General features: G+C 50.6%; 1 protein-coding gene and 1 long non-coding RNA gene across 23 annotated transcripts; one reads left to right on the top strand and one right to left on the bottom strand.

Moving 5' to 3' along the window:
• Nucleotides 1–2,303: 2,303 nt before the first annotated feature.
• Nucleotides 2,304–15,890, bottom strand: Sema6c (semaphorin 6C). 22 transcript variants are annotated; one of them, XM_034500128.2, is made up of 22 exons: nucleotides 15,619–15,890; nucleotides 13,676–13,723; nucleotides 13,085–13,352; nucleotides 12,835–12,924; nucleotides 11,855–12,023; nucleotides 9,134–9,248; nucleotides 8,782–8,845; nucleotides 8,575–8,631; nucleotides 8,181–8,282; nucleotides 7,896–7,986; nucleotides 7,580–7,699; nucleotides 7,380–7,468; nucleotides 6,944–7,161; nucleotides 6,560–6,691; nucleotides 6,152–6,304; nucleotides 5,801–5,974; nucleotides 5,444–5,590; nucleotides 5,079–5,156; nucleotides 4,940–4,995; nucleotides 4,739–4,783; nucleotides 4,436–4,531; nucleotides 2,304–4,072 (listed from the first exon to the last, which is right to left on the bottom strand). In XM_034500128.2, exons 5-22 carry the CDS (start codon nucleotides 11,967–11,969, stop codon nucleotides 3,042–3,044), a joined length of 2,883 nt encoding a protein of 960 aa, XP_034356019.1. In that variant the 5' UTR covers nucleotides 11,970–12,023; nucleotides 12,835–12,924; nucleotides 13,085–13,352; nucleotides 13,676–13,723; nucleotides 15,619–15,890; the 3' UTR covers nucleotides 2,304–3,041. The 22 variants fall into 22 exon arrangements, with proteins under 22 accessions (XP_034356019.1, XP_034356020.1, XP_034356021.1 ...); XM_034500129.2 differs by having other exon boundaries at nucleotides 13,085–13,164; XM_034500130.2 differs by having other exon boundaries at nucleotides 15,629–15,890.
• Nucleotides 12,128–20,535, top strand: LOC143442056 (uncharacterized). Its single transcript, XR_013109948.1, has 2 exons — nucleotides 12,128–12,238; nucleotides 20,060–20,535. It is a non-coding gene; the product is annotated as an uncharacterized LOC143442056 (long non-coding RNA).
• Nucleotides 20,536–27,923: the final 7,388 nt, after the last annotated feature.

The raw sequence follows: 27,923 nt of genomic DNA, 5'->3' as shown, positions 1-27,923 counted from the left end.
AGAAAGTTCCTGTGTACGGGGTGGGGGAGGGCAACTGCTTGGAGAGGTTTACTTAAACTACAAAAGGTTTCAGCTAAGGGCCCAAGGACTTGCTCTGACTGCAACACAGCTGCTTTCACTTGCTCTGGGTTCCCAGCTGGAGACGTGAACGTTCTCTTAAAAACACTGATAAATGAATACAGCAAGACATTGGACTGTAAACTGCTGCTGCCTGTAAAGAATCCCAAGGTTAAAGCTGAGCTGTAGCTCCAAAGCAGCCTTCGCTGAAGTCTGTGAGGCCCTGGGCTTGCTGGGGAAACTGTATGTGTACTGAACAGAGATTTGTTTCATCATTATTTCCTAACTAGATGGTACAACACATACGCACACTGGGAAGCTCACATCTGTCATCCCAGAACTTGTGAGTCCAAGGCTGCTGGAGGATCAGTTCAAGGGGAGCACCTACTACACACTGGAGGGCAACCTTGTTTCAGGAAAACAAAAACAAAAAATTATGCTATTTATGTTGTACTGGGCATTAAGTAACCTAGAGATGATTTAGAGCATACCACAGGCTGGGCATGGGTCACGTGCAAACACCATGTCCTTTTATATGAGGGACTTGAATTTCCACACTTATTTTAGATGTGGTCACTGTCCTAGAATCAATCCCATATAGACATTGCAGGATAACTGCACTTCTATTTTAGTTTTTGCAAGTGGATCTCTCTGCTGCCCTGGCTGGCCTGGAAGTCACTTATGTACACCAGAGCTGTGCCTCTCATGTGCTGTATTCAGTTTAGTTCTTTATAAATCTGCTTTTATTTTGGGTCTCTCTCATAGTTTAGGCCAATGTTAAGCCTGCTATTTGAGCGACCTTTTCTCCCTTTCTGTCTTTTCCTTCCTTCTTTCCTAATACCACCTTACATCATAGCCTAAGCTACCCTCCAATTCACAGACCTCCCACCTCTTTCCAGAGTGCTGGAATTATAGGCGTGCACCACCCCTCCATGTCTTGTGGTGCTTGGATTAAAACTGCGGATTGTCAGTACATGCGCACCATGCCTTCTACCAACAGAGCTGGTACCTCTCTCATCTCTTCAGAATTTTCATGAGAGAGTTTGAGGGAAGGGAGTTGCCTGCAATGGCACACATGTGGAGGTGGGACAATTTTGGAGTTCTCTTTCCACCATGAGCTTCTGGTACCTAGACTAGGCAGGCAAGCACTTTACCTGCTGAACCGTCTCATTCTCCCTCTTCTTCATCTTTCAAGAGAGACTAGCTACAGTCCAGAATCCAAGACCCTCGTGCTTCATTTACAGATGCACCCTGCACTATCATATTTTGAAGAGATTAATCAGCCAAGTGACTGAAAAAGACATTCCTTGTACCTCAGCACTGTTTAGGACACTAGCAACAGCCCATCATAGCTTAAGGTCCCCAAGGAGGAATAAACTGAATCTGACAAAAAAGCTCCAAGCTAAGAGATGTTAAATTCTGAAGGATCCTTGGCCAATTAGCTTAACCGAACCTCATTAAGAGACATTCGAAGGGTTAAAAACCGTAAGAGGGAAAAATCTCTAAGTCGAATTTATAATACAAAGGGAAATTGTATCTAGTAAAAGCTGACCACAACGTAACGTTGGTATACACAGCCTAAACTAGTGAGACGGGAGGAACCGCCGTTTCAGGATTTCTCTGTCACAAAGCATTTGCACATTATAGTACTTGAGGCTCGCGACCCTATTATTTCGGATGAGAAAGGAAACTTAAAGCAGTTACCATCCCAAAGGTAAAGATGAAAAGGTAAACAATACACTCGGAACTATTGGCCAAATTGTTCTCCGAATATTCAAGCAACCAGAGAACTGGCTGCTCACTCAGCTGCAGGACTTGGTCGGACCTCTAGGAGGCGCCAATGAGAAGTGGCCTGGAGCTGGAGCAGAGCGGATAGTGTCGACACGCGCCTGCCAAATTCCCTCAAATCCTCCAGCGCTGCCAGCACCCACGAGAGGCTTTAAGTGGTCCTAGCGCCAGGGTGGTGGGTGGGACAAGCGTTCCGGGTCATCCCTCCCTTTGATACTCAGGATATTGTGCAGCTATCTGCAGCCAGTCATGGAGCATCGCGATGGACACACATTAGTCGCTCTAGCACTGGAACTGTCCCTTAGGGAACCAACTGCTGGGGCAACCCCTCGCCTGTTACAGGGCTCATCTTCTGCTGGCTTTTGTTGTTTTGCTTTGCAGCCTACCGCTCAAGCAACCTAAATTCTTCTAAGCCAAGTCCTCTCTCTAGGACAAGATTTGCTGATGTGAAATTCAAATCACGCAGCAGCTTCGTTTTATTTCTCCAAAAGTTCCCTCTCCCACCCCATAGTGTAGGCCGTGGAAAGGTGCCTGACCTCTATCCAGAAACGTGCTGAGCGCCTTCCCCAGCACCCCCAATCAGTACCCGCTGCTCTCCTGGGCCCCGGCTCATCCCACACACACCAGGTCTTTGCTTGCCTCCTTCAGGAAACCTTTCCTGATTAACCCCGGAGGGACACCCGCCAAGCCAATTGCTCCGGAGAGACTTGGGGGCCGAGGCGAAGTGGAGGCCGACTTTGAGGAGCACAGGTACCCAGAGGGCCGGGCGGCCCCGCCCTCCTTCCCCTCCCGCACCGCGAGGAAAGTCAGGCAGCGGCTAGGGGACACGGCTGTATTGGGAAGCGGGGGCTCCTACACAGTAGGAGGAGGCACGTCCCGGCCCCGGGAGGCCCGAGGACTCTGTACACAGCGCGCGGCTCCAGCCCCGGCCGGCCCGCCCGGGGCCCAGTCCGCGGGAGTCCGGAGCGGCGACTTAAGGCAGCGTGGCTGGAAGGGAGCGGGGAGTGGGAGTCGGCCAGGTCCCCTGAAATGCTGGCGCTACGAGGGGCGAGCTCCTCGCCAAAGGACAGGGGCAAAGACAGTCAATAAATAAACCGAGGCGCGAGGGGGCCCCGGGAGACTCTCGGAGTCCGGGAAGGCCGGCGGCCTCCGCAGGCCTGGGCCTCCAGCGCCTCGACGGGCGCTAGCAGCTTCCGTCAGAAGTTAAAATGACCGCCGTGCGGAGCGGGCTGCGGCGGGGAGGCGAGGGGCGGCTTGGGCGACAGCGGAGACTTCATGTCCACCCTCTTGAGGGAGCGGCCGCGGTGGCCGTCGGGTCGGCCCAGGTACAGGAGGTGCCTCCCGGGCCCCCCGGAGTACCTGGCCGGGCCTCCCGAGGGGACTCGCGTGAGCAGCCCCGGGGGCGCCCGGTGCGTGGGGAAGGGCAATCTGCGGCTGCCGCCGACGCCCAGGCGCGGAGCTGGGGCCGAGAGAGCAGGCCGCCCGCCCGGGGCCGCGCGCTTGCCGTCGGGCGGCACGTCGAGCCTCAGCGGGGGCACGCAATCCCTCGGCATCGGGCTGGAGTCCGCGAACAGGGCGGCGCCGGGCTCCGAGGCAGGCGGCCTCGAGGTGAACGGGGCGGAGGAGAGAGGTTCACTGCCCTTCCTGGGCGGCTGCGGGCCGTGCAGGTAGCGCAGCAGTTCCTCCAACGTGGTCACCTCCACCGCCTGCCCGGGGCAGCCAGGGGGCGGTGGCCTCACAAGCACGCGCGGTGCGGGCCCGCCCGCCGCGCTGCAGCCCCGTGGGCGGCCTGGGCCCTCCGAGGCGTTGTTCCCATTCTGGTTCCACTCCCAGGGACCCCCGGAGGCACGAAAGTGCTTCACCGGCAGCTCGGGCGTGGTCTCCGGGGTGGGCAGGCAGGCCAGCTCCGGTGGGGATCCGCCCTCAGGAGGAGGCAGGAAGGTAGTGTAGAGCTGGGGCGTTTGCGCTGCATCTCCATCCTTGGGGGGAGGCGGGGGCTCAGGACCGCCACTGTGCAGCCGCGCCAGACTGCGAAGGGAGAGGGGGCGAGGCAGCCCCGGGGTCTCGATGTCCTTGCTCCGACGGTGGTTCGCGCGACGACAAGCACAGGACACCAAAAGGCCGGAGACTGAGGCGCCCAAAGCGAAGGCCGCCGCCACACAGGCCAGGAGGAGTGGGATGGGGATGGATCGGGAGGCTGAGGCTGGGGGAAGGTCCCTGCGCACGCCTGCCGACCGAGAAGGAGGGAGGAGGCTCAGCTTTAGGGTAGGTGATGCACAGAATGGGCACAGGTGGGGCCAACAGCAAGTTTTCATGCTGCCTCTCAGCTTCACTCCACACAGTCTCAGGATCCCTAAACACACAGGCTAGAGCACTGGTCTGGGGTATTCCCCATACCGGTTGTAGCCCCTGTAGCCATGCCAAGAACAACTGCCAAATTGCCCGTGCAGGACACTGGCTGGGATGTCCAGCTGTGGTGAAGGGAGGTTCCAAACAGGTGTTAGAGGGCATCAAACACTAATCAGTACCCGGCTTAGAACTCTGAGACTCACCACACTGCAATACTGTCCCTCCCAGGTGACCCCCTTACCCTGCGTGTGAGCTCCAAGAGTGGAAGACTGGGGCCCTGGGTGGGCATCACTGGGGGAACTGGGGGTCTCAGGGGAAGGGCCAGGACCCAGAAGCACTGGTAACAGAGACCAGGTCAGAGCCAGTGAGACGTATGCTCTCCACCCGTGATACCACCAAGAACCTCCCACCCCCTTTGGAACCCAGGAGTCCAGAGTTCCAGTGTCTCATCTGACTGTTCAAGGTGCTAGTCTGCTTACAGCCCAAACAGATTTGGTTATGTGGGCTAAGTAAGGAAAAAGGACAGTAAGGCCAGAAGACTCACCATAAGCAGAATCTCCAGGGCCAGACTGACTCCCGGTCGCTCCATCTATGAGAGAGTGTAAGAATGAAGGAAGGGGGAAGCTTCATGAAGAATTGAGAGAGGTAACTGGTACAAATGCTGAGGAAGACAAATGCCCAAGCCTGGGATGCTGTCACAGTCATATGCACTTTGGCTGTGGCTGCAGCCATCCTTTGTGTTTACCTTGGCAGTCACCATGCTCCATGGATTCCAGGTTCCCAGTCAGATCCACATCAGTCCTAGAAGGAAAAGGAAGTGGCTCACTGTGGCTCTACACTTTGCTGTGCATTCTCCTCAGGAGACCCAGGGGCTCCTCACTTACCCACCAGGTCCCCTGATATTCACGCAGCCTCTGAATCTATGCCATCCACAATATGGGTCCAGAGAAGCTAGGCAGCTCCTAGGAGACACTGAGTTGTGTGAGGCTGCTATCCTCCCTCCTTTACGGTTGCCCTCTACTCACCCTGCCTGGCTTACAAGAGCCCCCACCCCCAGTATTTCCATCCCATCCACACCAATCTGCTCCAGACCCCAGTGTCTACCTACTTCAGACTACCCAAGGTAGCCCACCCTCTCCTCCATTTCCTTGCCACCCTCAAGACTTGGGGATTTTTCTACTAACCCAGGGGACCTCCTACTAACCCAGGAAGTGTAGCCAGGCAGCATCTGACCTTAGGCTCCTCTCACCTCTGACATGCTCCATGCCGGGCACAGCGGCTGAGAGAGAGGTAGACGATACATCCAGGAAAGGCCACAAAAAGCCTGTGACCCTCAGTGTCCAGCTCCAGCCCTATGATCCGCCGCGCAGCTCGGGCTGACCGCTTTCCACTGCACCTAATTTAATGCCATAAGCAATCAGAATGAGGACCTGTCCCCAAAAGAGTTGATGGGAAGAAAGAAGTGATAGGTGGAGAAGGTAAACAAAACTACTGAGCACAACCCATTGGATCGGCCTACCCAACAGTGGAGCCTTCTCACCAAGTCCCCTTCCCTACCTCAAGCCTCTGATGAGTCCCCGGTGCCCATCCCCCACAGAGGACTCACCGGGCATGGCTGTAAGCGTCAATCTCTTCCAATATGATAGGCTCAGGTCCCAGAGACTGTCCCCCTGGAGGTAGCACCTTCAGCACTGTCCCATCAGTGGAGCCGAGAAACAGGACTGTAATATTTCTGTGGGGACCAGCCATCCCGTCCACAGCTACCTGGGTCAGTAGAGCCCTGGAGTAATCGGCTTCAGGTGAGGACTTGCCGAGTAAAGCTTGAGCATTTCCAGGATCACCCAGATGCCCTGCTTCCCACGCTTACTGCATCACAGGTCCTCACCCCAACGTGATTCACCTCATGGACCACACAAGAGAAAGACAGGAGTGGCTGAGGGCAGGAGGTGGTGATTACCTGCTAGTCAGAGTGAGCAGTGGTTGATGGGTGGCAGGTGGCACAGCAGGGTCCAGCAGCGGGTGTGCCTTGATGAAGAGCAGGACATCATCGGGTAGGTCTTGAGAGGAGGAGAACAAGGCAGCTGCACCCACACCTGCACAGGACCCTGGCCTGGTGGGCACATGGGAAGGGGCAGCCTTAGGGCAGAGAACTGATGTTAAGCTATGTGTCCCTTCCCCCGGCCGCCACATTCTCAAACATGGCTGACTACCTTTACTCCCCTGCAAGCAGACACGTTTGCACCATTTCTTCCCTCTCCTTTGCAGCTCCTTAATCCATCCCATGATTGTCCACAGTGACCACCGTACAACCCAACATTAAGAGAAAGAATTGCTTCTGCCCCAAAAGCCATTTCATACTTGGTACCTGGGTGAGGGGACCTTGTCCTCAGACACAGGAGTCCAGGCCCCATCCAGACTCCTCTGCTCCTTGAACTTGCCCTCAAAGCCACGTTCAATATCATCTAGGTAGAAGGCGCAGACTGCAGACCCAGGAATGCTGAGGGAGCCAGAAAAGATGCAAGGTAGATGTTGACAGGGACTGCACAGCTCCTGCCAGGTGAGAAGTGATAGCTGCCCTTTGTGCACTAGGTTAGAGGCAGGGAACAGTGGGAGGGGCAGCCCCTGGGGAATGGGTGGCCAGGACGGCAAACTGGCCTTGCTTGGAGCTTTCTCCTCAGTAGGCATTAAAAGGGAGTTTGGATGCCGGGGGACAGGTGGTACTAGATCACATAATCCAACTGGTACCAACCTATTGGTCTGAGTAGTGAAGACCCCAAAGAGAGCAGAGCGGCCATGGAGGTTCACAGGCCCGGTTAAGGACTGTAAGACGTCAAAATAGAAGGTAGAGTCCCCGGGGACAGAGCAGTTGAGCCTCAGCTTAAGGAAGGATGTCCAGTGGCGATCCAAGGCTCGAGGTGAGCCACCCATGTCACGTTTACATACCCGGGCTACCCGGGAAAACTGCACCTGGTTAAAATGCACGGTGTGATTTAAGAGCTCCAAGAGACAAATATCAGGGTCACAGCAAAGAAAAGAAATGATATAGCAGGTCTCTCTGGAGATGCAAACTTGTGTGGGGAGGAGTCAAGATTTCAAGGAATCTGATTTCAAGATTAGGGTCAAGAACTTTCTTCAGGACCCAGAGCTGTCCAGCAATCAATCCATCCCTGGGCCCAGCTCCTTACCCTCCCCAGGCGGGCATCCTCCACAGACACTTCTCGGAAGAAGAAGTAGACATGTTCTCCATGCTCCAAAGCATAGACAAAGTGTGGCTCTAAGGTAGAGTGACAGTAAAGGGTATCCATAGCTGCTCAGAGACTCATGCCCACACAATCCTGGCGTACCACACACACACCCAGGCAGTCTACCCTCCAGGATGACTGACCTCGAAGCCACTTGGAGTCATACTTTGCAGAACGGAGTGGGGGCTGAGATCCAAGGCTTCTGTAAACTACAGCATCACTGGCCTGGAAATCTGCTGCTGTGGCTGAGTACAAACTGCCCTCTGGAGAGATGAGGGGAGCAGGGTCACAGAAAGCTCAGGATCTGCAGCTTGTCTCCTACTGGTGTACCCATACATCTACCTAGGCCTGGTCCCAGCCCCTACCTCAACCTTCCACTCAAGGACATGGGGGAGAGACCAAGGTGGGAGAGAACTCCCTCCAACCACATGGCTGCCCCTCACATGCCCAGGTGCACACCTGCAAAGATGGCCACAGTGGACTGCGTGGCATCAAAGGGGCATCGAGCTTGCCCACTCAGCTCCTCACCCTCCTGTTGCAGAGATGTTATCTGGGGACGAGGAAGCAGATTCCTGTAACCTTGGGGTCTTAGAGTCTGGCCCTACAGCGCACACCCACCTCCTTCTCCAGCCCCTCTGCACTCTTGCATCCGGTGCATGCCCAGTCCCATCCCCAGGTGCCCATCTCTTCCCATCAAACTGAAAGCTTATTTTGGGTTCTCCTCCCAGTTCTCTTCCTCTGTACCCCATAGCTGCGGCACATAGGGCTGAAGGAATTTGTTCCACAGGCAAGGAGTGTCTGCGAGTTCCAGGGAACAAGAACACGGATGTAGTTGTAGCATTCGTCCTAGAGAACCCAAAATTCTAGGTCAGTGACAGGCCTGGAACTGAAGTCAGGGATCACAGTCAGAGCAAGGTGGCTAATTCTCAAGCTATTGACTAGCCCTTAGCTTTCAGCAAGCTCTCTGGTCTCTCAGAACCTCCCTTTTCTTATTCCTAGGATATGTAAAGGGAACTGAAAAGGATGAGTTCTCTTCCCTTTGTCTGGGCTGGGATGGAAAGGGAGTAAGAAGTAGTCATGGCAGCGCACTACCTGAAGGCAGTCCTCGCCTTCCCTCCAATTACACTCCAGTCCTCACCGTCAGCTTTCCCCGGACAGCACAGTTCTCCATATCTTGGCTCCTCCATGTCAGAAACTGCAGGAAGAAGAGAAGTCATGTGGCCACCTGGACCCCTCCTCACATTATGAATCCTTTTTAGGTGCTTTTTTTCAGCCCCCAGGACCCCCGCTACACCTTTCCCAGCTTTGACTCCCTGCCTGCACCTCCTCGCATACAACCCCTCACCTTGTTGGGCACCAGCCCCTCCCCTTCTTCTTGGGCTTGAAGATCGAAGGAGAAAACGTGATCCCTGAAGGGTAGGTAAGGAGGGGTCAGAGCTGAGCAGAGGCACCCTGCCTGACTCCTTAGCCCTCCTTACCCATGTTCACCAGCTCAGGGCCAAGCCACAGAGTTCCTGCTCCCTAGCCTCCCCCTTACTCCATGCCTTGGCATTTGTTCTCTGGGTCCAAGCATGTCCACGTCCCATGGCTTGTGCACCTGCATGTGTCCCCTGCAAGATGCTGCAGTGGCCATGCAGGTCCCATGTCTGCCCCGGAGCATGCATGTCTGCCCCATAATGGTGCCTCGGCCATTTTACCGGGCAGCCACAAGCAAGGTCCGGTTCAAGGTCAGGAATCGCTGAAAGTCCAGCCCAAGTTCCACAGCCACAGCATCATCCTCCAGACCCCGGAACCAGGATGATGGAGAGGTACCTGGAGGGTACAGTGGCATATTCAGAATGGCAGCTGAGATAATAAATACTTCCTACCGGATGGAACCCAGCCCCAAAGAGAGGCCCCAAATCTACTACTGAAACAGAAACAGTAGCAGTAGCTGGACATAGTGGTGCACACCAGCACTGGGGGAGGCTGAGGCAGGACTGCTGGGACTTTTAAGGCCAGCCTTGGTTACATAGCAAGATGCTATCTCAAAGAAAGAAAGAAAGAAAGAAAGACAGAGAGAGACAGAGAGAGAAGGAGGAAAGGGGAGGGAGGGAGAGAGAGAGGAAGGAAGAAAAGAAAAGAAAAAAAGAAAAGAAGACATTGAAATGGCTCTGAGGTTAGAAATACTTGGATTAATGCAGCCAAGGCTGATTACGAAGTTCACATAGTGGAAGCAGAGAACAAATTCCCAAGTAGTCTTTTAGTCTCCACTCATATGCCATGGCATGTGCACTCCCTCCAAATAAAAACTCTCTCTCTCTCTCTCTCTCTCTCTCTCTCTCTCTCTCTCTCTCTCTCTCTCTCTCTCTTTTTTTGAGACAGGGTTTCTCTGTGTAGTCCTGGCTGTCCTGGAACTCACTCTGAAGACCAGGCTGGCCTTGAACTCAGAAATCCACCTGCCTCTGCCTCCCAAGTGCTGGGATTAAATGCGTGCACCACCACCGCCCGGCCAAAAACTCTTAAACAAACAACAACAACAACAAAAAAAAACCCCACCACCAACAGCATTTAATTTTCATCAGGTACTGTGTGAGTCATTTCAATGGTTTACCTTCCTTAATATAGTAACCTTATAGGTAGGAGCTCACCTTGGCCCCATTTCAAGGCTTAGTGCACTGAGGGATTTACATGACTACCACGCAGGCAGCAGGGTCTGTCTGACTCCGGAGTTGAGCCAAGTCCCTTCTTAGGACCATCTTTGTATTAGAAAGTGCCTTTCAAGGGGCTGGCGATGACACTGTTCTTCCAGAGTTTGATTCCCAGCACACACATCAGGTGGCTCACAACCACCTCTAGCTCCAACTCCATGCGACCCACCTCCTCTGTTCTTGAGATTAAAATATTCAATTCTGCAGGCCAGCTCCATAAGCAGGGAGGTGAATAACTAAAAAGTCAGTTTCAAGAACTCCCTGAAACTGACCAGATTCAATAGGACCCTCCCTACCAGAGTTAACAGTAAAAGCTCAGAGTCTCCCCCCCACCCCCCCAGAGGAAGTGAAGCTGATCGGCAAAGAAGATTTCCTGCCTGGAAGAGACCAACTGAGGCACCCGGAAAGGACTCTCCAGGAGGTGAGCTGCCTGCAGGCTGTGCGGTGTGCTCCCAGTTCCCAGACGGTGTGAGCCGTCGCCCATGCTGGGGTGGGATCTGGTGGCGCAGCTGTCTTTGAGTCATTTCTGCTCCTGGAAGGAGCCCCTCACCCATAGTCCTGTAAGGATCCCCAGTAAAACTTACTGGTTCACCAAGCTGGGCTTTGGTGATATCCATACTTTGGCCTCCCTATCTGGGTTCAATAGTGTTCTGTCTCCCCAGGAAAAGTTTTGTTACCCAACAGCTCCTACACACACACACTTGTACATAATCGAAGCATCTGCTTCTCCTACCCCTCTTCGAGTCTCCCTCAAGACTTTTCAACACTTCACCATTGTGACCAACTCCACTGTCCACCTGGTCTGGGTATAAAGCTTCAGGATTCACAGATGATGTAATGCAGAGTACTGAGAACTGCATCAGATGTAGCGTTTGCTAGTCTCATCTGTCCCCCAACAGTCACTCCTAGTAACCCAACCGAAATGAATCTAAACCCAACATCTCTAACACAGGCCCGAACAGATGAGGATTTTTCCCTGAAAGGGTGGGTTTATGGTTTCTGTCATAGTGAGACGTAGGCTCTCTGGTGGGCAGAGGAGAAGTAAGGGTATTGGGAACCACCGGCCTGGTGCAGGACTTCACTCTGTAGCTAAGAATAACACACAAACATAATTTGGGCCAGACAGTGTTCTTAGGACTGTGCCTCATTTGTGTTATATCTGTCACCACACTTAATCTCTGAATAACAGCATGAGATACAACACTATGATTATTATCTTCCTTTTACTGATGTGGAAACTGAGGCTAAGAAAGGTTAGATAACATTAATCAAGGTGGCACAGCAAGTGAGCAGCTGAGCAGGGATTCATACCTGCTATGATTTGGTCTGGCGAAGACCTTGCATTCCTTTTATCTGTCTACTGAGACAGGGTCTTGATATGTAATCCCAACTGGCCTGGAACTCACTACAGAACTCAAACTGTCCTCAGACTTGTAGCAATTTTCCTCCCTCAGACTCCCAAGTGCTGGGTCTGTGAGCATGCACCCCTCACGTTCAGCTAGAGGTCACATTTTTAGCCGCCTAGCAACACTACATCTGAGTGAAGAAACAAAGGATGAGAAACGTGCGGTACCAGCTCATTCCACCTGTTTGTTCCCCTTGTTTGGCCATTCTCTTAGCTTCCTTACTACTGGGAACATCCCAACTCCTTGCCTCCTCCGACACAGAGGTCTCATTCTCTACTTGTATCCCCCCCCCACAAGAGGGTAAAGTGGGTGGGGCACTCACCTTGTAGGTTAGAGGTCAACAGAGGGATGGGGTCCTGGGGAAAGGCAGCCTGGGCTTGGGGGAGTGACAGCAACAACAGCAGCAGCAAGGGCATGGAGTGGGGGGCACGGGGCATCCTGTGCGGGGCAGCTCAAGCCCCAGGGGGTACCCCGTCACCCATATGCTGGCCCTGAAATGGGGAGACAGAAAAGTGGGGGAAGGGACTAAGTTCTCTCAACCCTTGTTGCAGGCAGACTCCTCCCAGGTCTATCCCCAGAAGACCCTGTGGGGTGGGGCAAAGAGCCATCTCTGCCTCACTCCCAGCCAGCTGTCACTGTCACTCAGGCCCTTCCCTCTCCAACTGGCCCAAACTGGTTGGTGTGCTGCCTGCTGGTGTGACCCCAGGTAAGGACAGAACAAATCCTCTGCCCCTCCCAGCCTTTCCTCCTCTCTCCTGCCTAGGTCTGGGACATTCAGTAGGTGACACCTCCTGCCCCCCCTTGTGCTAACCCCTTCTCAGCTATAATTAGACACTGAAGCCTTAAAATTATAAATAGTGACTCCTTGGCACTAGGAGGAAGAGGGCACCAAGTCTGCTCCCCCCTCCCCTCACAGACCCCCACAGCACCCTGGGAGTAATGTAGGCACTGCGCCCAGGCACAGGCAGCTGTGCCGCAGCCATAGTCCTGTCTAAGGCTGAGAAAGAACAGAAGGAGAGGGACAAACAGCCTGGGGGTCACTGACCCAGCCTAAGCTCATACTTCAGGGGCCGTTCCCATTGCTGAGGAAGAAGCTGAGCAGGAAGGGAATGGGGTGTGCATGGAGGGGCTGTCTTAGCCAAAAATGATTCTGCATCAAAGCCAGATCAGAGGCTAAATATAGCTCTGGCTGCAGCTGTCTCCTCGACCACTGGGCCCCCTCCCAGCCTGGAGCCCCCTGTTGCCTCCCTGGCTCCTAAGAACCAACGCATGTTCTCAACGTGGGGAGAAGAGCAGACCCACCCCCTATGCTGAGCGAAGGATAGAAAGGACGGGTGAGAAGAAATGGCTGAACGTGCCCCGCTTTCCCCTTCTTCCCTCATCAGGCTGCCTCTGAAATTGAAATATAAATAATTCAATGACAGGCAATTGTAGCCCAAAGTCCAAGAAAAGATGGATATGGTGAAAGGAACGGTGGGACAGGTCTCCTTCCCACCCAGCAGCCTCCCCCAGCCAGCTGGCCCTGACTAGACCCACTGTGGGAGATGCATACCAGCTTCCTGCCTTCCCTTGAAATTGAAGTGAGAGGCTGAAGAGGCTCCATTAATCAGGTCAGGGAGCTAGGAGTCCTTTCTTTTGTGATAGATCACAAGCCTTAGTTGTCCATTCAGTCTTCTCAAGAAGAAACTCTGGGCTTACAGGGCAAGACCCCTTCCATCTCTCCAATAATCTGACTCTTGAAGCCAGGACCCAAGTGTCCACCCAAGCCCAATCTAGCGTCACTGGTGGGGAGGTTGACGTCAGGTGGGGCCCCAAGAGAGCTGGAGGAAGGGGCAGGGTAGAAACACCTAATGATGACCCTCCCCTTCCCCAGAGGCAGAGCACTTAGCTACCTAAGGACCCTTCCCTTGAAAGGCCAAGTCTTCCTCCCTCCCCCAACCCATGTTTCCGGATGCTGGTACTCCCAGAAGAGAAAGGGACACAGCTTGTCTCCTATGCTCTCCTACCTGCCCTCAAGTTGCCCTGGGCAACTGCTATCTTCACCCTGGAAACAACTTTGGTCTCTGGCAAGTGGAGAGAACAGCCAGACCCTCTTCCTGGCCCCTACTGGAGCCTGCCTCTATCCCATGTGCCTTTTCCTTACCTGGGGTGGTGGGTCTTGGGGGACGGAGAGGGATAGGTGCCCTCTGATCTAAGGGAGGAAGGGACAAAAGAAGGGAAAAGGCTAAATCACATCTCCCTTACCACATCCTTTAAAAGTAAGTGTGCAAATACTGGGAAAAGCTGTTGAAGCCAGTATCGAGGAGATGCTAAGGGGGAGTGCATTTTGTTTGGTTACAAAATGAGGGCGGCTTCGCACCGGAAGATATGAGGGTAGCTTTTGGCCTTTAGCCAGAAACTCCTAGAACTGCAGGACTAGTCTTGGGGAAAAGGTTGTCTGGGAGTTGTGGGGCCTAATGACCACTCCCATGTTAAAACCTTCAGACTCCAACAGCCTTCCTGCAAAAGCTCCCTAGCTAGGGACAATAGAGGCTAATTTGCATCTAATTTGCATGCTCTTCATTTCCAAGCAAAATGCTCTGATAGCAAGTACCCTCATCCCCTTATTTCCTCGGAGAGCAAACACTGCTTCCCTCCTACCTAATCTCTCACACTAAGGACCCCCAACACACGCTCACTTTCAGCTGGTTTAGTCCAGCCTCTAAAAACACTTGGTTGGCCTTTTCCTTGGCCCACTAGACTCGAGTATGATACATCTTTAAGAGGGCTTCCCATAGCTGTTTGGGGGAGCAACATCTGGGTGGCTCCCATCCAATCCCTGGCCTGGGGATAGGCATGCTGTGACCTGGAGAAATCCCAAGGAGAGACCTGGCCATTCTTTCTCCTTTTAGGTCTCCCCTCACCCCCCTTGATAGAAAGATGAAACAGCCAGCCCCCTTCTTTCCTTTTAGCCAGACAGCCACCTCTGGGGAGTGGCCGAGGTCATAGCCGGTGTCTAGAGGAGCAGGGGAAGGAATAGGGAGGCTGGCCGGGGACAATAGCAGGAAGCCATAGACATGGTTGCCCACCCCTGCCCACCTTCCTCAGGAGGCTCCGGGGGTGCACGGAACCTCTAAATCCTGTTACCCTATCCTTCGCTCTCAGTCCCAGGCTTTGTACTTACCCTCCCTCCCACCCACCCCCAACGTGTATAAACCAGGTGTCTGGAGCTTCGCGTGCGCTTAGCGTGAGATGGGCCTGGGGCCAGGGGCTCGACGTGTCTCCCCTTCACTGGATCCGGGGCTCCGAGGAGGGGCGGGTAGCAGCGTCTGGGCCGGGACCGGGTCCCAGAGCCACGTTAGCGGGAGGAGGGGCTGGAGGGGCCTGCAGGCGCAGATCAAGTGGGACTGAGATCTGGGTTTAGGGAACGGAGGCGGGTCTCCCAGACTAGGGAAACAGGGCTAGAGGCTGGAACAGCCGAGGGCGGGCCCTAGGCCCGCGCGGAGCGGGTAGGTGAGCTAGGATGCTGTCGCCAGGCCCGCTCTCCTCCGTGGGAGACCAGTCTAACAAAGCCACAAGCGGAATGAGGTGAAGCGCGGAGGTGGGCGCGGAGAACGATGCTTCTCCCTGGCCCCGCTCCTGGACTCTTTGCCCAAGCCGACCCCTCCCCCTAGGAGTACTCAGACACCAGCCCGCACAAGGACGAAGAAGCAACCCCGACATCGAAGTCCAGAATGACTTGTCCCCCTTCCAGTGCCCGCAGAGGCATCGAGGTCTACTTCTCCACAGGTCTTGAAGCCTCAGTTTCCCGAGGGAGAGGCAAGGTGCTGGGCTTACTACCCTCTGCATTGTGTGCGCCTCAAAAAAAAAAAAAAAATACCCCTTGCATGACCCCCAATCTTGCGGGACGCGACTACGACCAGTCGGAAAAGAAGCCTACACCCTGCGCCCATCAGTGCAGCTGGGCTCGGCCACGGTCCCCTCCTCCTCCACGCACCCTAACTCTGCCAGGCACTAGGCGCGCTGAACCCACTCGGGTCCCTGTGACATTAAGAAGCTTGACCCCTCTTGCGGCGCTCCTGTCCCTCCCTGCAGCTACATCCCTACCCCTAGGTACTTGCTCCGAGATCCGGGTCAGCAAGGTCCAGGGAGCAGCAGACGGCCGCTAGCTCCGCGCCGCGCAGAGTTCGCAATCCGTGGTTGGGGCTACGGCAAGACGCGACGAGCGTCCCGTCTGAATCGTGCTTAGATTTAGGATCCAGGGCACTGTCGGGTTACCCGAGTCTTGGGTCCGAGTAGGAGCCCCTATTCCCGCCGCAGATCGGCGGAGGAAAACAATGCGACCGCCCGGGGCTCTGGGCTCGGCCCCAGCCGCCCCGCCCGCCTCCCAGCTGAGCCCGCCTCTGGCCCGCCTCTCGGTCCCATCGCCCAATGGAATACTAAGCGGCGGGATAGACACCGCCTTCTCGCCACCTCTCTACCAATAATACTACAGGAAGGAGGGCCTCCGAGCGCACGGTCCACCCAGAGCTAAATCCAGAGGGTAAGCCTGAGACCAGAGTCAGGCACGAGATGGAAAGACCTACAGACAGTCTCTGAGACGAGGACATAAGACATACGCACACAGACAGGCTAGTAGAGAAGAAGCCCCGGACAGAAGTGTCACAAACAGGAAGGAAGACAGCCCAAGAAGAGAGACAGGAAACCAGGGGGCCTCGGCTGGGCTCGGCTGTCAGAGTCTGCGCGATCCTCCCTCACTTCCAACAGCGACTTAGGCGACCCTGCTCTCTAGGGAGTCTCCCGCCTTGTCCCTCTGCATTCTCCTTCCTAAGCTTCTGCCCGCATCTCTTCTGCATCCCCGTGTGCTTTCTCTGGTTCGCGTTTATCCTGACCCCAATAAGAAGGCCTGAGTGTAGTTTAGGAGGCCTGAGAAACGAAAGTATTCTCTGGCTTATCAATTGCGCCGACCATCTCCTCCCCACCGACCTCTACAGTCTGAACGGGTCAGCCCTGAACCACCATGCCAGGAACTAAGAAGTCTGAAAGCTAGACGCTGGCTGTCAGGAGACAGATGGTTGACAAAAGAGGACAGGTAGGAGGGCTAAAGCCAGGTGGAGACCAAGACGAAATGATTCAGAGAAATACAGAGACATCAAAGGGAGAGAGTGAACAGCTACCCTGATCCCATAGATACAAGATTAGTGTGTCTCACTTCCTCAAAAGGCTCTTGAACGTCCCTCCAAACGGCAAAACTGCTCCTTGTCCCCAAGGCCGAGAGACCCCAATAAAGGGTCTTTCATTTGGGGAATGTCAGTCAAGAGGAAGAAGGCTACTTCAGACAATACTGCTTCGCTTCCACCTTGGTGTTGCCTGAAAAGATTTTTCCTTGCGTGGGGCTGGGACAAAGGGTATTTTCAAAATTCCCTGGAATGTAGGTGGCCGGGAAACACTGAAATTCTAAGATAGTGGTTAGTCTGAGTGGGTACTTCTACCCACGGCTCGGTCTCTGGACTAGAGACAAAAAATGTTGAGTTACCATTTTCTACACCAGCCTTAACTGAATGGGGGGATCTGAACAGAATAAATACATGGTCGGACAAACTGTGTTCTGCAATAAGATGGACACAGACATGGACAGTGAGAGACAAGACAGACTCCTAGACTTATGGCAGAGGAAGCAATGAAATAAACAGAATGAGAAAGGAATAATACCTACACATGATTAACTGCTGAAGGATTCTGGAGCCAAAGTGATTTATAGACAGTAAAATTAGGGAACATAGACCAGCAAAAAAAAAAAAAAAAAAAAAAAAATGGCTTAATGAGTAAAAGCACTTGTTTCAAAAGCCTATGGGCCTAAGATCAGTACCCAGAAACCATACTGGAAGGATAGAACCAACTCTCAAAAATTGTCTTGGACCTCCACACCTCACACACATAAGCAACAATGATAATAACTAAGACCTAAATTAAAAATAACAATTATGGCAGCCATTGTGGTTATGTCTTTAATCCCAGCTCCTAGGAAGCAGAGACAGCTGGTCGCTGAGGTTAAGGCCAGCCTGGTCTACATTTAAGAGTACTAGGACAGCCAGGGCTACACAGAGAAACCCTGCTGAGAGAGAGAGAGAGAGAGAGAGAGAGAGAGAGAGAGAGAGAGAGAGAGAGAATTAGAGAATGCTCTAAAGGTTGTAAAGAAGAAGTCTTTGAGAAAGATACATTACATGTAGATGTTTAAATGTTTCCTAGCTTCTAACATGAGACTTAGATATTCATTCAAATATGAACTTACTGGATAGGTTAGTATATATGGGTTAAAACATAATTCCTTAAAGTTTTAAGAAAGATCAAACCACAATTTAATGCAATACATATTAAACAACTTGAGCACAATTTACTGTGGTTTATTATCTCACATTTAGAAATATGACTGTCATGGTTGGAGAGATGCTCAGTAGGTAAAGGCATCTGCTACCAAGCCTTACAAACTGAGTTCAATCCCTGGGATTCACACAGTGAAAGAAAAGAATCAGCTCCCACAGGCTGAGCTCTGACTGACACACATGTGCTACATCACACGGGCACACACACTAAAACCTTTTTGAGTGCAGGAAGAGTTGAGACAGGGTTCCTCTGTGTAGCTTTGGCTGTCCTAGAACTCATTCTGTTATATACACATAACATTTTTTTTACACATAACATTTTTAAAAATCTAAATAAGTTACAAAAAAATTCAAAAGCAATACCAACAGCTGGGACTAAAAGCAGGTGCCACCATGTCCAGATGTGATAAAACATTCTACAAGAAAGATAATGACCACCATGGTTGGGGGGATGTGGCTCAGTTGGTAGGGTGTATACAGAAAGCCCTGGCTTCAATCCTTGATACCTATAACCCAGGTGTTAGTGTCAGCCTATTCTGTTTCCCAGAAGTTATTAAGTAGAGGCAGGAAGATCAGAGGCTCAGGATTATTTACCACTATCTGAGTAAAAACATGACTTACATTTTACTAAGGATTAAAGAGGAAAGCCAGGGCTGCTTGCTGTTTTAAAGGACCCAGGTTCAAGTCCTAGTACCCATATGGTAGTTCATAACCATCCATAACACCAATTACAGGGGATTCAACACCTTCTTCTGATCTCTTTGGGCACCAGACATACATGCAGGCAAAACACCTTTACATAGAGAGTATGGTGACACACACCTTGAATCCCAACACTGAGAGGCAGAGGCAGGAGGATCTCTGTGAGTTTAAGGCCAGCCCAAGTTCCACAGCCACATGAGGTACATGAGGTCCAGGATATTGAGGATTACATACAGAGGTGATGAAGCCCATCTCAAAAAAAAGTTAATAAGGTTCAACAAATCAAAATAAAAACACTCATACACATAACATTTTAAAACATCTAGCCGGGCGGTGGTGGTGCACGCCTTTAATCCCAGCACTTGGGAGGCAGAGGCAGGCGGATTTCTGAGTTCGAGGCCAGCCTGGTTTACAGAGTGAGTTCCAGGACAGCCAGGGCTACACAGAGAAACCCTGTCTCGAAAAACAAAATAAATAAATAAATAAATAAAAAATAAAAATAAAAAATCTAAATAAATTTCAAAAAATTTTCAAAGACAACATTCCAAAAGCTAATTATGACAACGCTATGCGGAACCCCCAGTCTGCAGGCCGGGTCCAGTAGAGGGGTTCAAGGCCAACTTGTGCAGGCCTTGGTGTTTCCAAGAGAAGAGAATGGATACATTTTAATTACCTTCTTTTCAGTGCTGGAAAAAGAAACCCAAGGCCTTGATGATATGGTAAGTAAACGTTCTAACACTGCCTTTCATTTCAGCCTGTCATAGATAGTTTATCTTGAGGGTCAGGGAACTTTGATGGGAGTCTGCCTGAAGAAAGGAGAAAATGTCCCTAAAAAAGGACAATGTTTAAATAAAAGCGTTTACTTGGTAAGCATGGCGCCTGAAGCATGGACAGCAAAAGGTCTTGTGAGGCTCTTGTGTGCAAAAGACACTGGTTCTGAGTAGGGGGAAGGAAAGAGGACCCGGGTTCCAGAAGGCCTGGAGCACCAAGCTGGGCTGGGTGAAACTATTCGGAAGGGGTGGGATCTGTTTTAAGCTCTTTAGTAAGGGAATGACATGTCAAGGTGTCTTGTTCTTTTTTTGTTGTTACTAAAGAAGACAGTGGGGCCGGCAAAATGGCTGTGGTTAAGAGCTCTGGCTGCTCTTCCAGAGGTCCTGAGTTCAATTCCCAGCACCCACGTGGTGGCTCACAACCATCTGTTAGGGGTGCTAGCTTTCAGCTATACATGCAGACAGAGCATTGATATGAGTAAATAAATCTAGGAGAAAGAAAAATGAGAGGGGTGGACTGGACTGGATTTCAGTTTCTAGCACTCATGTGGCAGCTCACAGAATCTGTAATTCCCGTTCCTGAGCCTCTGATGCCTTCCTCTGATCTCTGTGGGCACTGGGCGTGCACATCATACATTAAAGGTAAAACAGTCATCCACATAAAATAAAATACATACTTTTATTTTGAAACAGGGTTTCTCCATGTACCTTTGGCTGTCCTAGAACTCACTATGTGGACCAGGTTGGCTTCGAACTCAAAGAGATCTGCCTGCCAGACTCCATGTGAAGGTCAGAAGACAACGTCTAGAAGTCGGTTCTCTCATTCCACCTTGCTGAGACAAGGTCTCGAGGATTCTCCTGTCTCCAACCCTCAGCTGCCTTGGGAGTATGTGCTCCAGGTTGAGTGTCTGCCTCTATTTCCAACTTTTTACCCAAGCCTTGGGAAGCTTGGACCATCAGGATTGTGTGGCTAGCACATCTTCTAGGACATACACTTATTTTTATTTGAAATGGAGCCTCACATACCCCACTCCTTCCCCACTGATGACCTTAAACTCCCAACCCTTCTGCCTCCACTTACCATGCCAGGCTAGTAGGTGTTGTTAACATATTCATTGAATAAAATTGTACTTTTTTGCTACTTAGGGACATAATTCTACATCTTTAAATCCATCTTCTTTTATTTAATTGAGACTCAGTTTGTTGCTCAAGGTGATCCCAAATTCCTAAGCAGGTTTAAATAATCTCCCTGCCTCGTTCACCAAAGCGGCCAGGACTCTAGGGGTGTGCCATTGTATACAGCATCCATCCTTTGAAAATTGTTTTATTGACTGTAATTACAATTTTGGTGATAGGGTACTGAGACAGGTCCTCACTCGGTAGCTCTGGGTGACCTGCTGCTTTCTATGTAGACCAACCAGGCTAGCCTCAAGCCTCAGCAATCTTCCTGTCTCAGTCTTCTGAGTGCAGGGGCTATATGTGTGCAGTACTAAGTCTAACACTGATAATAATTATTGTAAGAGACACTCGGGCCCAAAACTTGTGATCCTCATGTGGGCACCTGTAAAGTACTGGGTTTATAGACTAATGCCACCATCTGAGCCCTTCTTTATTTTTTTATATTTATTTTGTGTATATTTGCCTGCATGTGCACATGTGTAGCAAATACATGCAGTGCCTGTGGAGGTCAGAAGGGGGCGCTGGATCCCATGAAACTGCAGTTCTAGAAGGGTGGGGTGTGGGTGATGGGGACTAAACCAAGGTTTTCTGCAAAAGCAGCCAGTGAACAACAGTCTATTCTTTCTTTTATTTTTAATACTTTCTTTTTATTTTTGTTTGCTCATTTGTTTGGTTGTTGTTTTGTTAAGACATGGTCTCACTGTGTAGCCCTGGTTGTGCTAGAGTTCACTGTGTAGACCAGGCTGGCCTTGAACTTAGATTTTGCCTGCCTTTGTCCCCCAAGTGCTGGGATTAAAAGCATACACACTATGCTTGGCTTTTCTTTTCCACTGACATCTTTCCTTCAGTGTGTGTGTGTGTGTGTGTGTGTGTGTGTGTGTGTGTGTGTGTCTGTCTGTCTGTGTTCCAATATCTCTCGTGAAATTTTAACACTTGCATGTGAGCCCTGCACTTTGGAGGTAGAGGCAGGAAAATCAGAAATTCAAGACTAGCCTGAGCAACATGAGACCAGTATTTAAATATATATATCAAAGCAGGGCAGGGTAGCTCAGTCCTGTAATCAGAGTATTTAGGAGGCTGAGATAGGCAGGAGGACTGCTGAGAGTTTAGGGGCAGCCTGAGCTATAATGTGAGATCCAGTTTCAAAACAAACAAGGGCTGGAACTGCAGGTCAGTGCTGAGGTGCTGCCCAGAAAACTCAAAGCACTAGGTCCAATCCTTAACATCAACCAGGAATGCAATCAGGATTGCAAATGGCTAGCCATAGTGAGTCTATGGCTCTGACACGGGAGAACCATGAGCTTGAGGGTAGAGCAGATCCAAACCAGAAAGAACCAAAGCTCCAGACTTTCCCTTGGTTCGCATCCACATTTAATGCATGACTTCTAGAGTCATACGTCCTGGCCGCATTATTTTTTGGATTCTCATTAATCCTTTGGCATTTTTCTTTTTTGCTTCCACCAGTCCCCAGAGACTGTTGTTATTAGGGCTGTCAGTGTCCTCCTGGCCACAGTCAGCTCTTAAGCCTTTGTCCCTTTGTCCCCTTCGTGGCATTTGACCCTACTGACCTCTCTCTACTTCCTGGAAGTTCTCTCCTCTGTGACCTCAGAGGGTTCTTTTTCTCTTGACAGAGACAAGTGGCTTCATAAGTATTTCTCAAATCTGTGAATGGCTTCCCCAAGCTCTGCTGAGTGTGGGTGGTCTCTGAGGTCACATCTTCAGGCACCCTCTTTTGCTGTGCATTCTCTCCAACAGAGACAACCCCACCCCTGGTTACAATGACTGTGTGTAGTACTCACCAAGAATCCAAGTGTCCACCTGAGGTCTTTCTGCTGAGCTTGAGCCCCGCACAGAGCATGATCTGTTGAGTCTGTCCATTTTACTGTTAGTATGTATTCACCACGACATGCCTTTGCTCCCAGCACTCAGAAGGCAGAGGCAAGTGGATCTCTGTGAGTTTGAAGCCAGTCTGGTCTATATAGTGGGTTCCAGGCCAACCAAGGCTACATAGTGAGACTGACTCAAAACACTTAACTAAATAAAACCAGGAAATTTGCCCTTCCTGTTCTCCATCATGGCACAGGATCAGGTTGAAAAGGAGAACTTGTTACAGGAACTTCATATCCACAAGCACAGCCTCAAAGTCTGTGTGTGGGAAAGCAGAGACAGACTGACCTGTGCAGCCACAGCCAGACAGCAAAGCTAAAGCCACGGACGGGTCCTTTGGCATCAGGATAAATGAAAAGACCGGTGTTGGCCGCCCGGAGGGTCTAGGGCAGATGAAATCCTGGAAAAAGCTCTGAAGGAAAAGACAAAATTCTCAGAGGCTGGAAACTTCAGATTTGGAGGCCATGAGCACACTGGGCATCAAAACAACCCGAGCCTTGGGATCTAGGGCCAGGGCTTCTGTGTGGTGCTGGGTATGGCAGGTTTCAGCCACACAGACCAGAGCACAGAGCAAGTTTCACTGGAACCAAACACAAAGCCAGCAAAGAGGCCATGTGCTGGTTCCAACAGAAATATGATGACTTGTTTCTGGCAAATGAATTCAATCCAAAAGGCTAATAAACTTTTTTCAAAGAAATGTATTAAATGAATAAAACCAGGAAGTTTGGTTAAAAAACCAAAAACTCAGAGTCTTACTCTATAGTCTTGCTGGCCTGGGACTCACCATCCATTGGTCTCTGTGTAGCCACTCTGCTCTTACACTCAGAGCAACCCTCCCTCAGCTTCAGAATGCTAAACATACATCCGTGAGCCACCACGCCCAGCAGGAAGCCTGTCTCTTGTCTTCTTTATCCCTTGCACTCAGTTATAATGTCTGGCAAGCAATGAGCAGAAGAATAAGTAAATGTATCAAAGATTAAAAGGAACATGGTGGGGTGGGGTAGATTAAACGCTGTGCACTGGCTCCAGCTCTGTCAAGCTAAGTTCCCTCATGACTGATGAGCAAATGACCTGCACTCTGCTGAACCTCAGCTAAGCTACGCACAAGCCAGTGATGGATGCTATACTTAGGGTATGGTAAGCTCTGAGATCAGTCTTCAGCCAGTCTAAGGCTAGCCTGAGCTACATACAAACAAAAAACAAACAAACAAAAATCAAATGATGGGTTCTAGTTATTGGTCCACCTGCTGCCCTCTTGCAGCATATTTAATAAACTCCTTTACTTACTTTAAGAATTTAAAAAGAAGTTATGGGCAGTCGTGACTCACACCTTTAATCCCAGCACTTGGAAAGTAAATGAATCTCTGTGAGTTTGAGGTCGGCCTGGTCTGCAAAGCCAGAGCTACAGAGAAACTCTGTCTTGACAAAACAACAACAAAAGGATATCATAATTTAACTTTGTTTTGTCTTTGAGGTTGGATCTCACTATATAGCCCTGGCTGGCCTTGAAATCTCCAAGTAGACCAGGCTAGCCTTAAACTCACAATCAACCTCCTTCTACCTCTGGAATTCGGGGATTACAGGTATAATCCACCACGCCAGCAAGCGTTCAACTTTTTAAAACTTCTTTGTATGCATGTACATGTGTAGATTTAGTTTTTGAGAGATTTTTACTCCATACATAGCCCAGGTTGATCCCTCTCAGCAATTCGCCTGCCTCAGGCTCCTGAGTACTGGCATTACAGGCATGAGCCACAGTGAATGCTGAGCTGCTGGGATGATCGACAAAACGGAACCACAGTGCTTAGACTTGTCTTTGAAGCAGGATACCATGTAGTCCAGGCTGTCTGCAACACACTAAGTAGCTAAGACGGGAGCCGGTCTTTCTTTCTTTACTGCCAAAGTGCCGGCAGCACAAGCATGCGTCACCATGCTTCTTTAATATAACATAAAATCACCCAGGAACACAGGAAGGACCTCAAAGCCTAGAATGTCTGTAATTAATGCCATTTTCTCCTCTTGTACATTGTCAAAACTCCTCTCCTCTCCTCTCCTCTCCTCTCCTCTCCTCTCCTCTCCTCTCCTCTCCTCTTCTCTCCTCTCCTCTCTTTTCTTAGGATAGGGTTTCTTTCTGGTCCTGAAACTCCCTCTGTAAGCCAGGCTGAACTCAAACTCAGACATCTGCCTGCCCCTGCAGAGTGCTAGGATTAAAGGCACAAACCACCACTGCCCCACTAAAACATTAGTTTAATTGTTTACATTTTTATTTTCCTAGTCTTTCTACATTAACTCTCATTGTTATAATTGGTTTTTTTTAAATTAGTGTTATTTATGTATTTTATGTGTATGGGTGTTTTGTCTCCATGCATATCTGTGTACCATATGCATGCCTGGTGCTCTCAGAAGCAAGAAGAGGGTGTGGCCAGATCCCCTGGGATTGGAGTAATGAAGGACTGTGGGCTGCCGTGCTGGGGACTGACTGGAAGCACAGCCATGCTCCTGACTAGTGACCCATCGCTCCAGCCTGTTCTGTTTCTGAAGGTTCCTCGTTCCTGTTTAGTTTACTGATACTTATATGCCAATACTTACTAGTGCTGGGTATGCATTAAAGGAAGGGCTCAGGACAGAGCTCAGTGTGAGAACATTTGCCTAGCACACATAAGCCCTGCAAGGCACACAGTCTCAGCAAGGCAAGGGGGAAAAAAGGTGATGTACATTTTTAACTCAGCACACTGGAGTCAGAGTCACAGAGATCTCTGTGAGTTCAGGGCCAATCTGTCTACAAAGTGAGACACTGCCTGAAAAAAAAAAAATCAAACCTTTCCCTCAAGAACATTATCATAACTGTTATCTTACTGTCATTTCCTCCTTATCATCTCCCCCCCCCCCCGTGTGTGTGTGTGTGTGTGTGTGTGTGTGTGTGCTCATCTGTGTGCAGGTACATGTGTAGAGTCCAGAGGTCCACCCTAAGTGCTTTCCTGAACTAAAACTTACAGAGATCCACCTGCCTCTGCTGCCTAGTGCTGGGATTAAAGGTATGCACTACCACACCTAGATTACCCTTATTTTTTTAAGACAGGGTCTCCCATTGTCCTGGAGCTAACCAAGTGAGCAAGTCTGTCTAGCCAGTGAGCCACAGGGGTCTCCTCTTTCTGCTTCCCCAGTGCTATGGGATCTAAGGGTGCACTTGTATACTAGCTGGCCTTTTTGTTTGTTTTATTTTGTTTTGTTTTTCAAGACAGGATTTCTCTGTGGAGTCCTGCCTGTCCTGGAACTTACTCTATAGACCAGGCTAGCCTCAAATTCATAGAGAAACACCTGCCTCTGCCTCCTGAGTGTAGGGATTAAAGGCATGTGCCACCACCACCCAATCTCCAGTTTTTTTGTTTTGTTTTTCGAGATAGGGTTTCTCTGTGTAGCCCTGGCTGTCCTGGAACTCACTCTGTAGACCAGGCTGGCCTCGAACTCAGAAATCCACCTGCCTCTGCCTCCCAAGTGCTAGGATTAAAGGCGTGAGCCACCACTGCCTGGCCCCAGTTTTTTTGTTTTAATATTGGTTCTGGCGATTGAACTTAGTTTACCTGGCAAGCAGTTTACTAAACTGAGTTTACCAGCAGCCCTTATATCCGTGCATTTTGAACTTGGTCTTTCAGGAAGCATTTACTGAGCAGGATAAAGGATAGATGTCTTCATGGGTTCATAGTTTACTAGTTAATAAAGCCACACATAGCCAGGTGATGGTGACACACACCACTCAGCACTCAGGAGGCAGAGGCAGATGGATTTCTGAGTCTGAAGCTAGCCTGGTCTACAGAATGAGTTTCAGGACAGCCAGGGTTACAGAGAAACCTTGTCCAATAATAATGATAATAATAATAACAACAATAATAATAATAAAAATAATGTGGTGATGATGATGTCACACACTACAATAGGGGAGGTGTGGGGCTGGGGAGACAGCTTGGTGGGTAAAGTGCTTGCGACACAGACATGGAGACTTGAATGAATTCGGATCCCCGGCTCCCACCAGAAATCACGCATCACGGTGGTTGGTATGTGTGCTGTGGTTTCAGGAGAATCTCAGGGCTCATTGTCTGGCAAGTGTAGCAAAAAAGGCAGACTCCAGCTTCAGTAGAAGACCCAGTCTTAAAAAGTAGGGTGAAGAGCAACACAGGAGGACACCCAGCAGCTCTCTGGACTCTGCATTTACTGGTACACACAGCAACATGGAGGTGTGCAGCGCCAGAGCCTCGGCCAGTCTAACACACTTTAAAGAACATAAGACAGCCCAGGGATAGGAATTTCAGCCTGGTGTGGTAGTACACACCTGTAATCCCAGAATTCACTGAGAAGGCAGAGGCAGGAGGATCACTGTGTGAGGCCAGCTGGTCTACACAGTGTTCCAGGCAACCAGGGCTACTCAGAAACAAGGGAACTAAGATTTTTGATCTGAAACCCAAAGGACGAGTAGGAATTCATGGAGCAGGGAAGAGGTACAGGCTGGAAGCTGAAGAGAGTTCCAGGCAGAGGAAGAGGCAGCAGGAGGGAGACCCCATGGTGCGCACTGGAGGAAGCTAAAATATCAGCCTGGCTAAGCAATGCAAGAAGAGAGATCTGTGTGTGGCTGTGGTGGTGTGTGACAAAACTTTCCCTCCCTCGGGAGCTTAAGAAGTTTTATACAAGATGGAATGTTTCAATCCTCAGAGGAAACTTACACAGCAGATGGCATGACAGGGTGTCTGAGTCCAAGGCCAAGCTGGGCTACAAAGAGACCTGTCTCAAAGACTCAAAAACAAAGATGAAAGACAGACTAGAGCCATCCAGAGGTTCAGTAGGTAAGTGCTCACTAGGCCAGCAGTGGGGCTAGACTGGGGTTAGATTCTCAGAACCTAAAAAAGATGGAAGGGGAGAAGCACACAGCTGCCCTCTGACCCACTGTGCACCAGCCATGGCCCATGCACAGCCATAATCATGTCAGGGACACTAATAAATGATTAAAGGACAAAAAGGAACAAGAGTCCAGGCTGCAGAGGTGAATAGAGTTGGCAGCTGAATCACAAGTTAAGAACCTTTATAATCAGGATGTAAAGAGAATAAACTAATTAATTAATGGGGGGGGGACTTTAAACTGACCAAGTGATAGTGATGAGTGCCTTTAATCCCAGCACTCAGCACCTCCGCATGGAGGAGGCAGAGGCAGGTGGATCTCTGTGAGTTCCAGGACAGCCAGAGCGAGTACCAGGACAGCCAGGGCTAAACAGAGACCCAGAGACCCTGTCTTGGAAAAAAAAAAAACCCCACAAACTACCCCCTCTAAGAACTTTTTACTGTATTTTCATTCCCCACTCCCCTCCCCCCACCTTTTCTTTTTCCTTCTGGCAACACTGGGAATAAGTATCCCTAAGGCCTGGAAAACACCAGGCAACATGAGCTCCACCACTCAGTTACACACCTGGGCTTTGTTTTCCAGTCAGAAGTATCACTAAAATGC

Source organism: Arvicanthis niloticus, chromosome 4 (assembly GCF_011762505.2).
Source record: "Arvicanthis niloticus isolate mArvNil1 chromosome 4, mArvNil1.pat.X, whole genome shotgun sequence".
Classification (NCBI taxonomy): Eukaryota; Metazoa; Chordata; class Mammalia; order Rodentia; family Muridae; genus Arvicanthis; species Arvicanthis niloticus.
This window is presented reverse-complemented; position numbering and strand designations above follow the sequence as displayed.

What these genes read in the sequence shown, in the direction of transcription:
- Sema6c (XM_076932893.1), bottom strand. Translation starts at nt 11,969, where the DNA reads ATGCCCCGTGCCCCCCACTCCATGCCCTTGCTGCTGCTGTTGTTGCTG. An exon ending in AGGATGCCCGCCTGGGGAGG is followed by an intron (nt 7,162 to 7,379) that starts GTAAGGAGCTGG and finishes CATTTTAACCAG; the next exon opens with GTGCAGTTTTCCCGGGTAGC. An exon ending in GACAAGGTCCCCTCACCCAG is followed by an intron (nt 6,305 to 6,559) that starts GTACCAAGTATG and finishes TGTGCCCACCAG; the next exon opens with GCCAGGGTCCTGTGCAGGTG.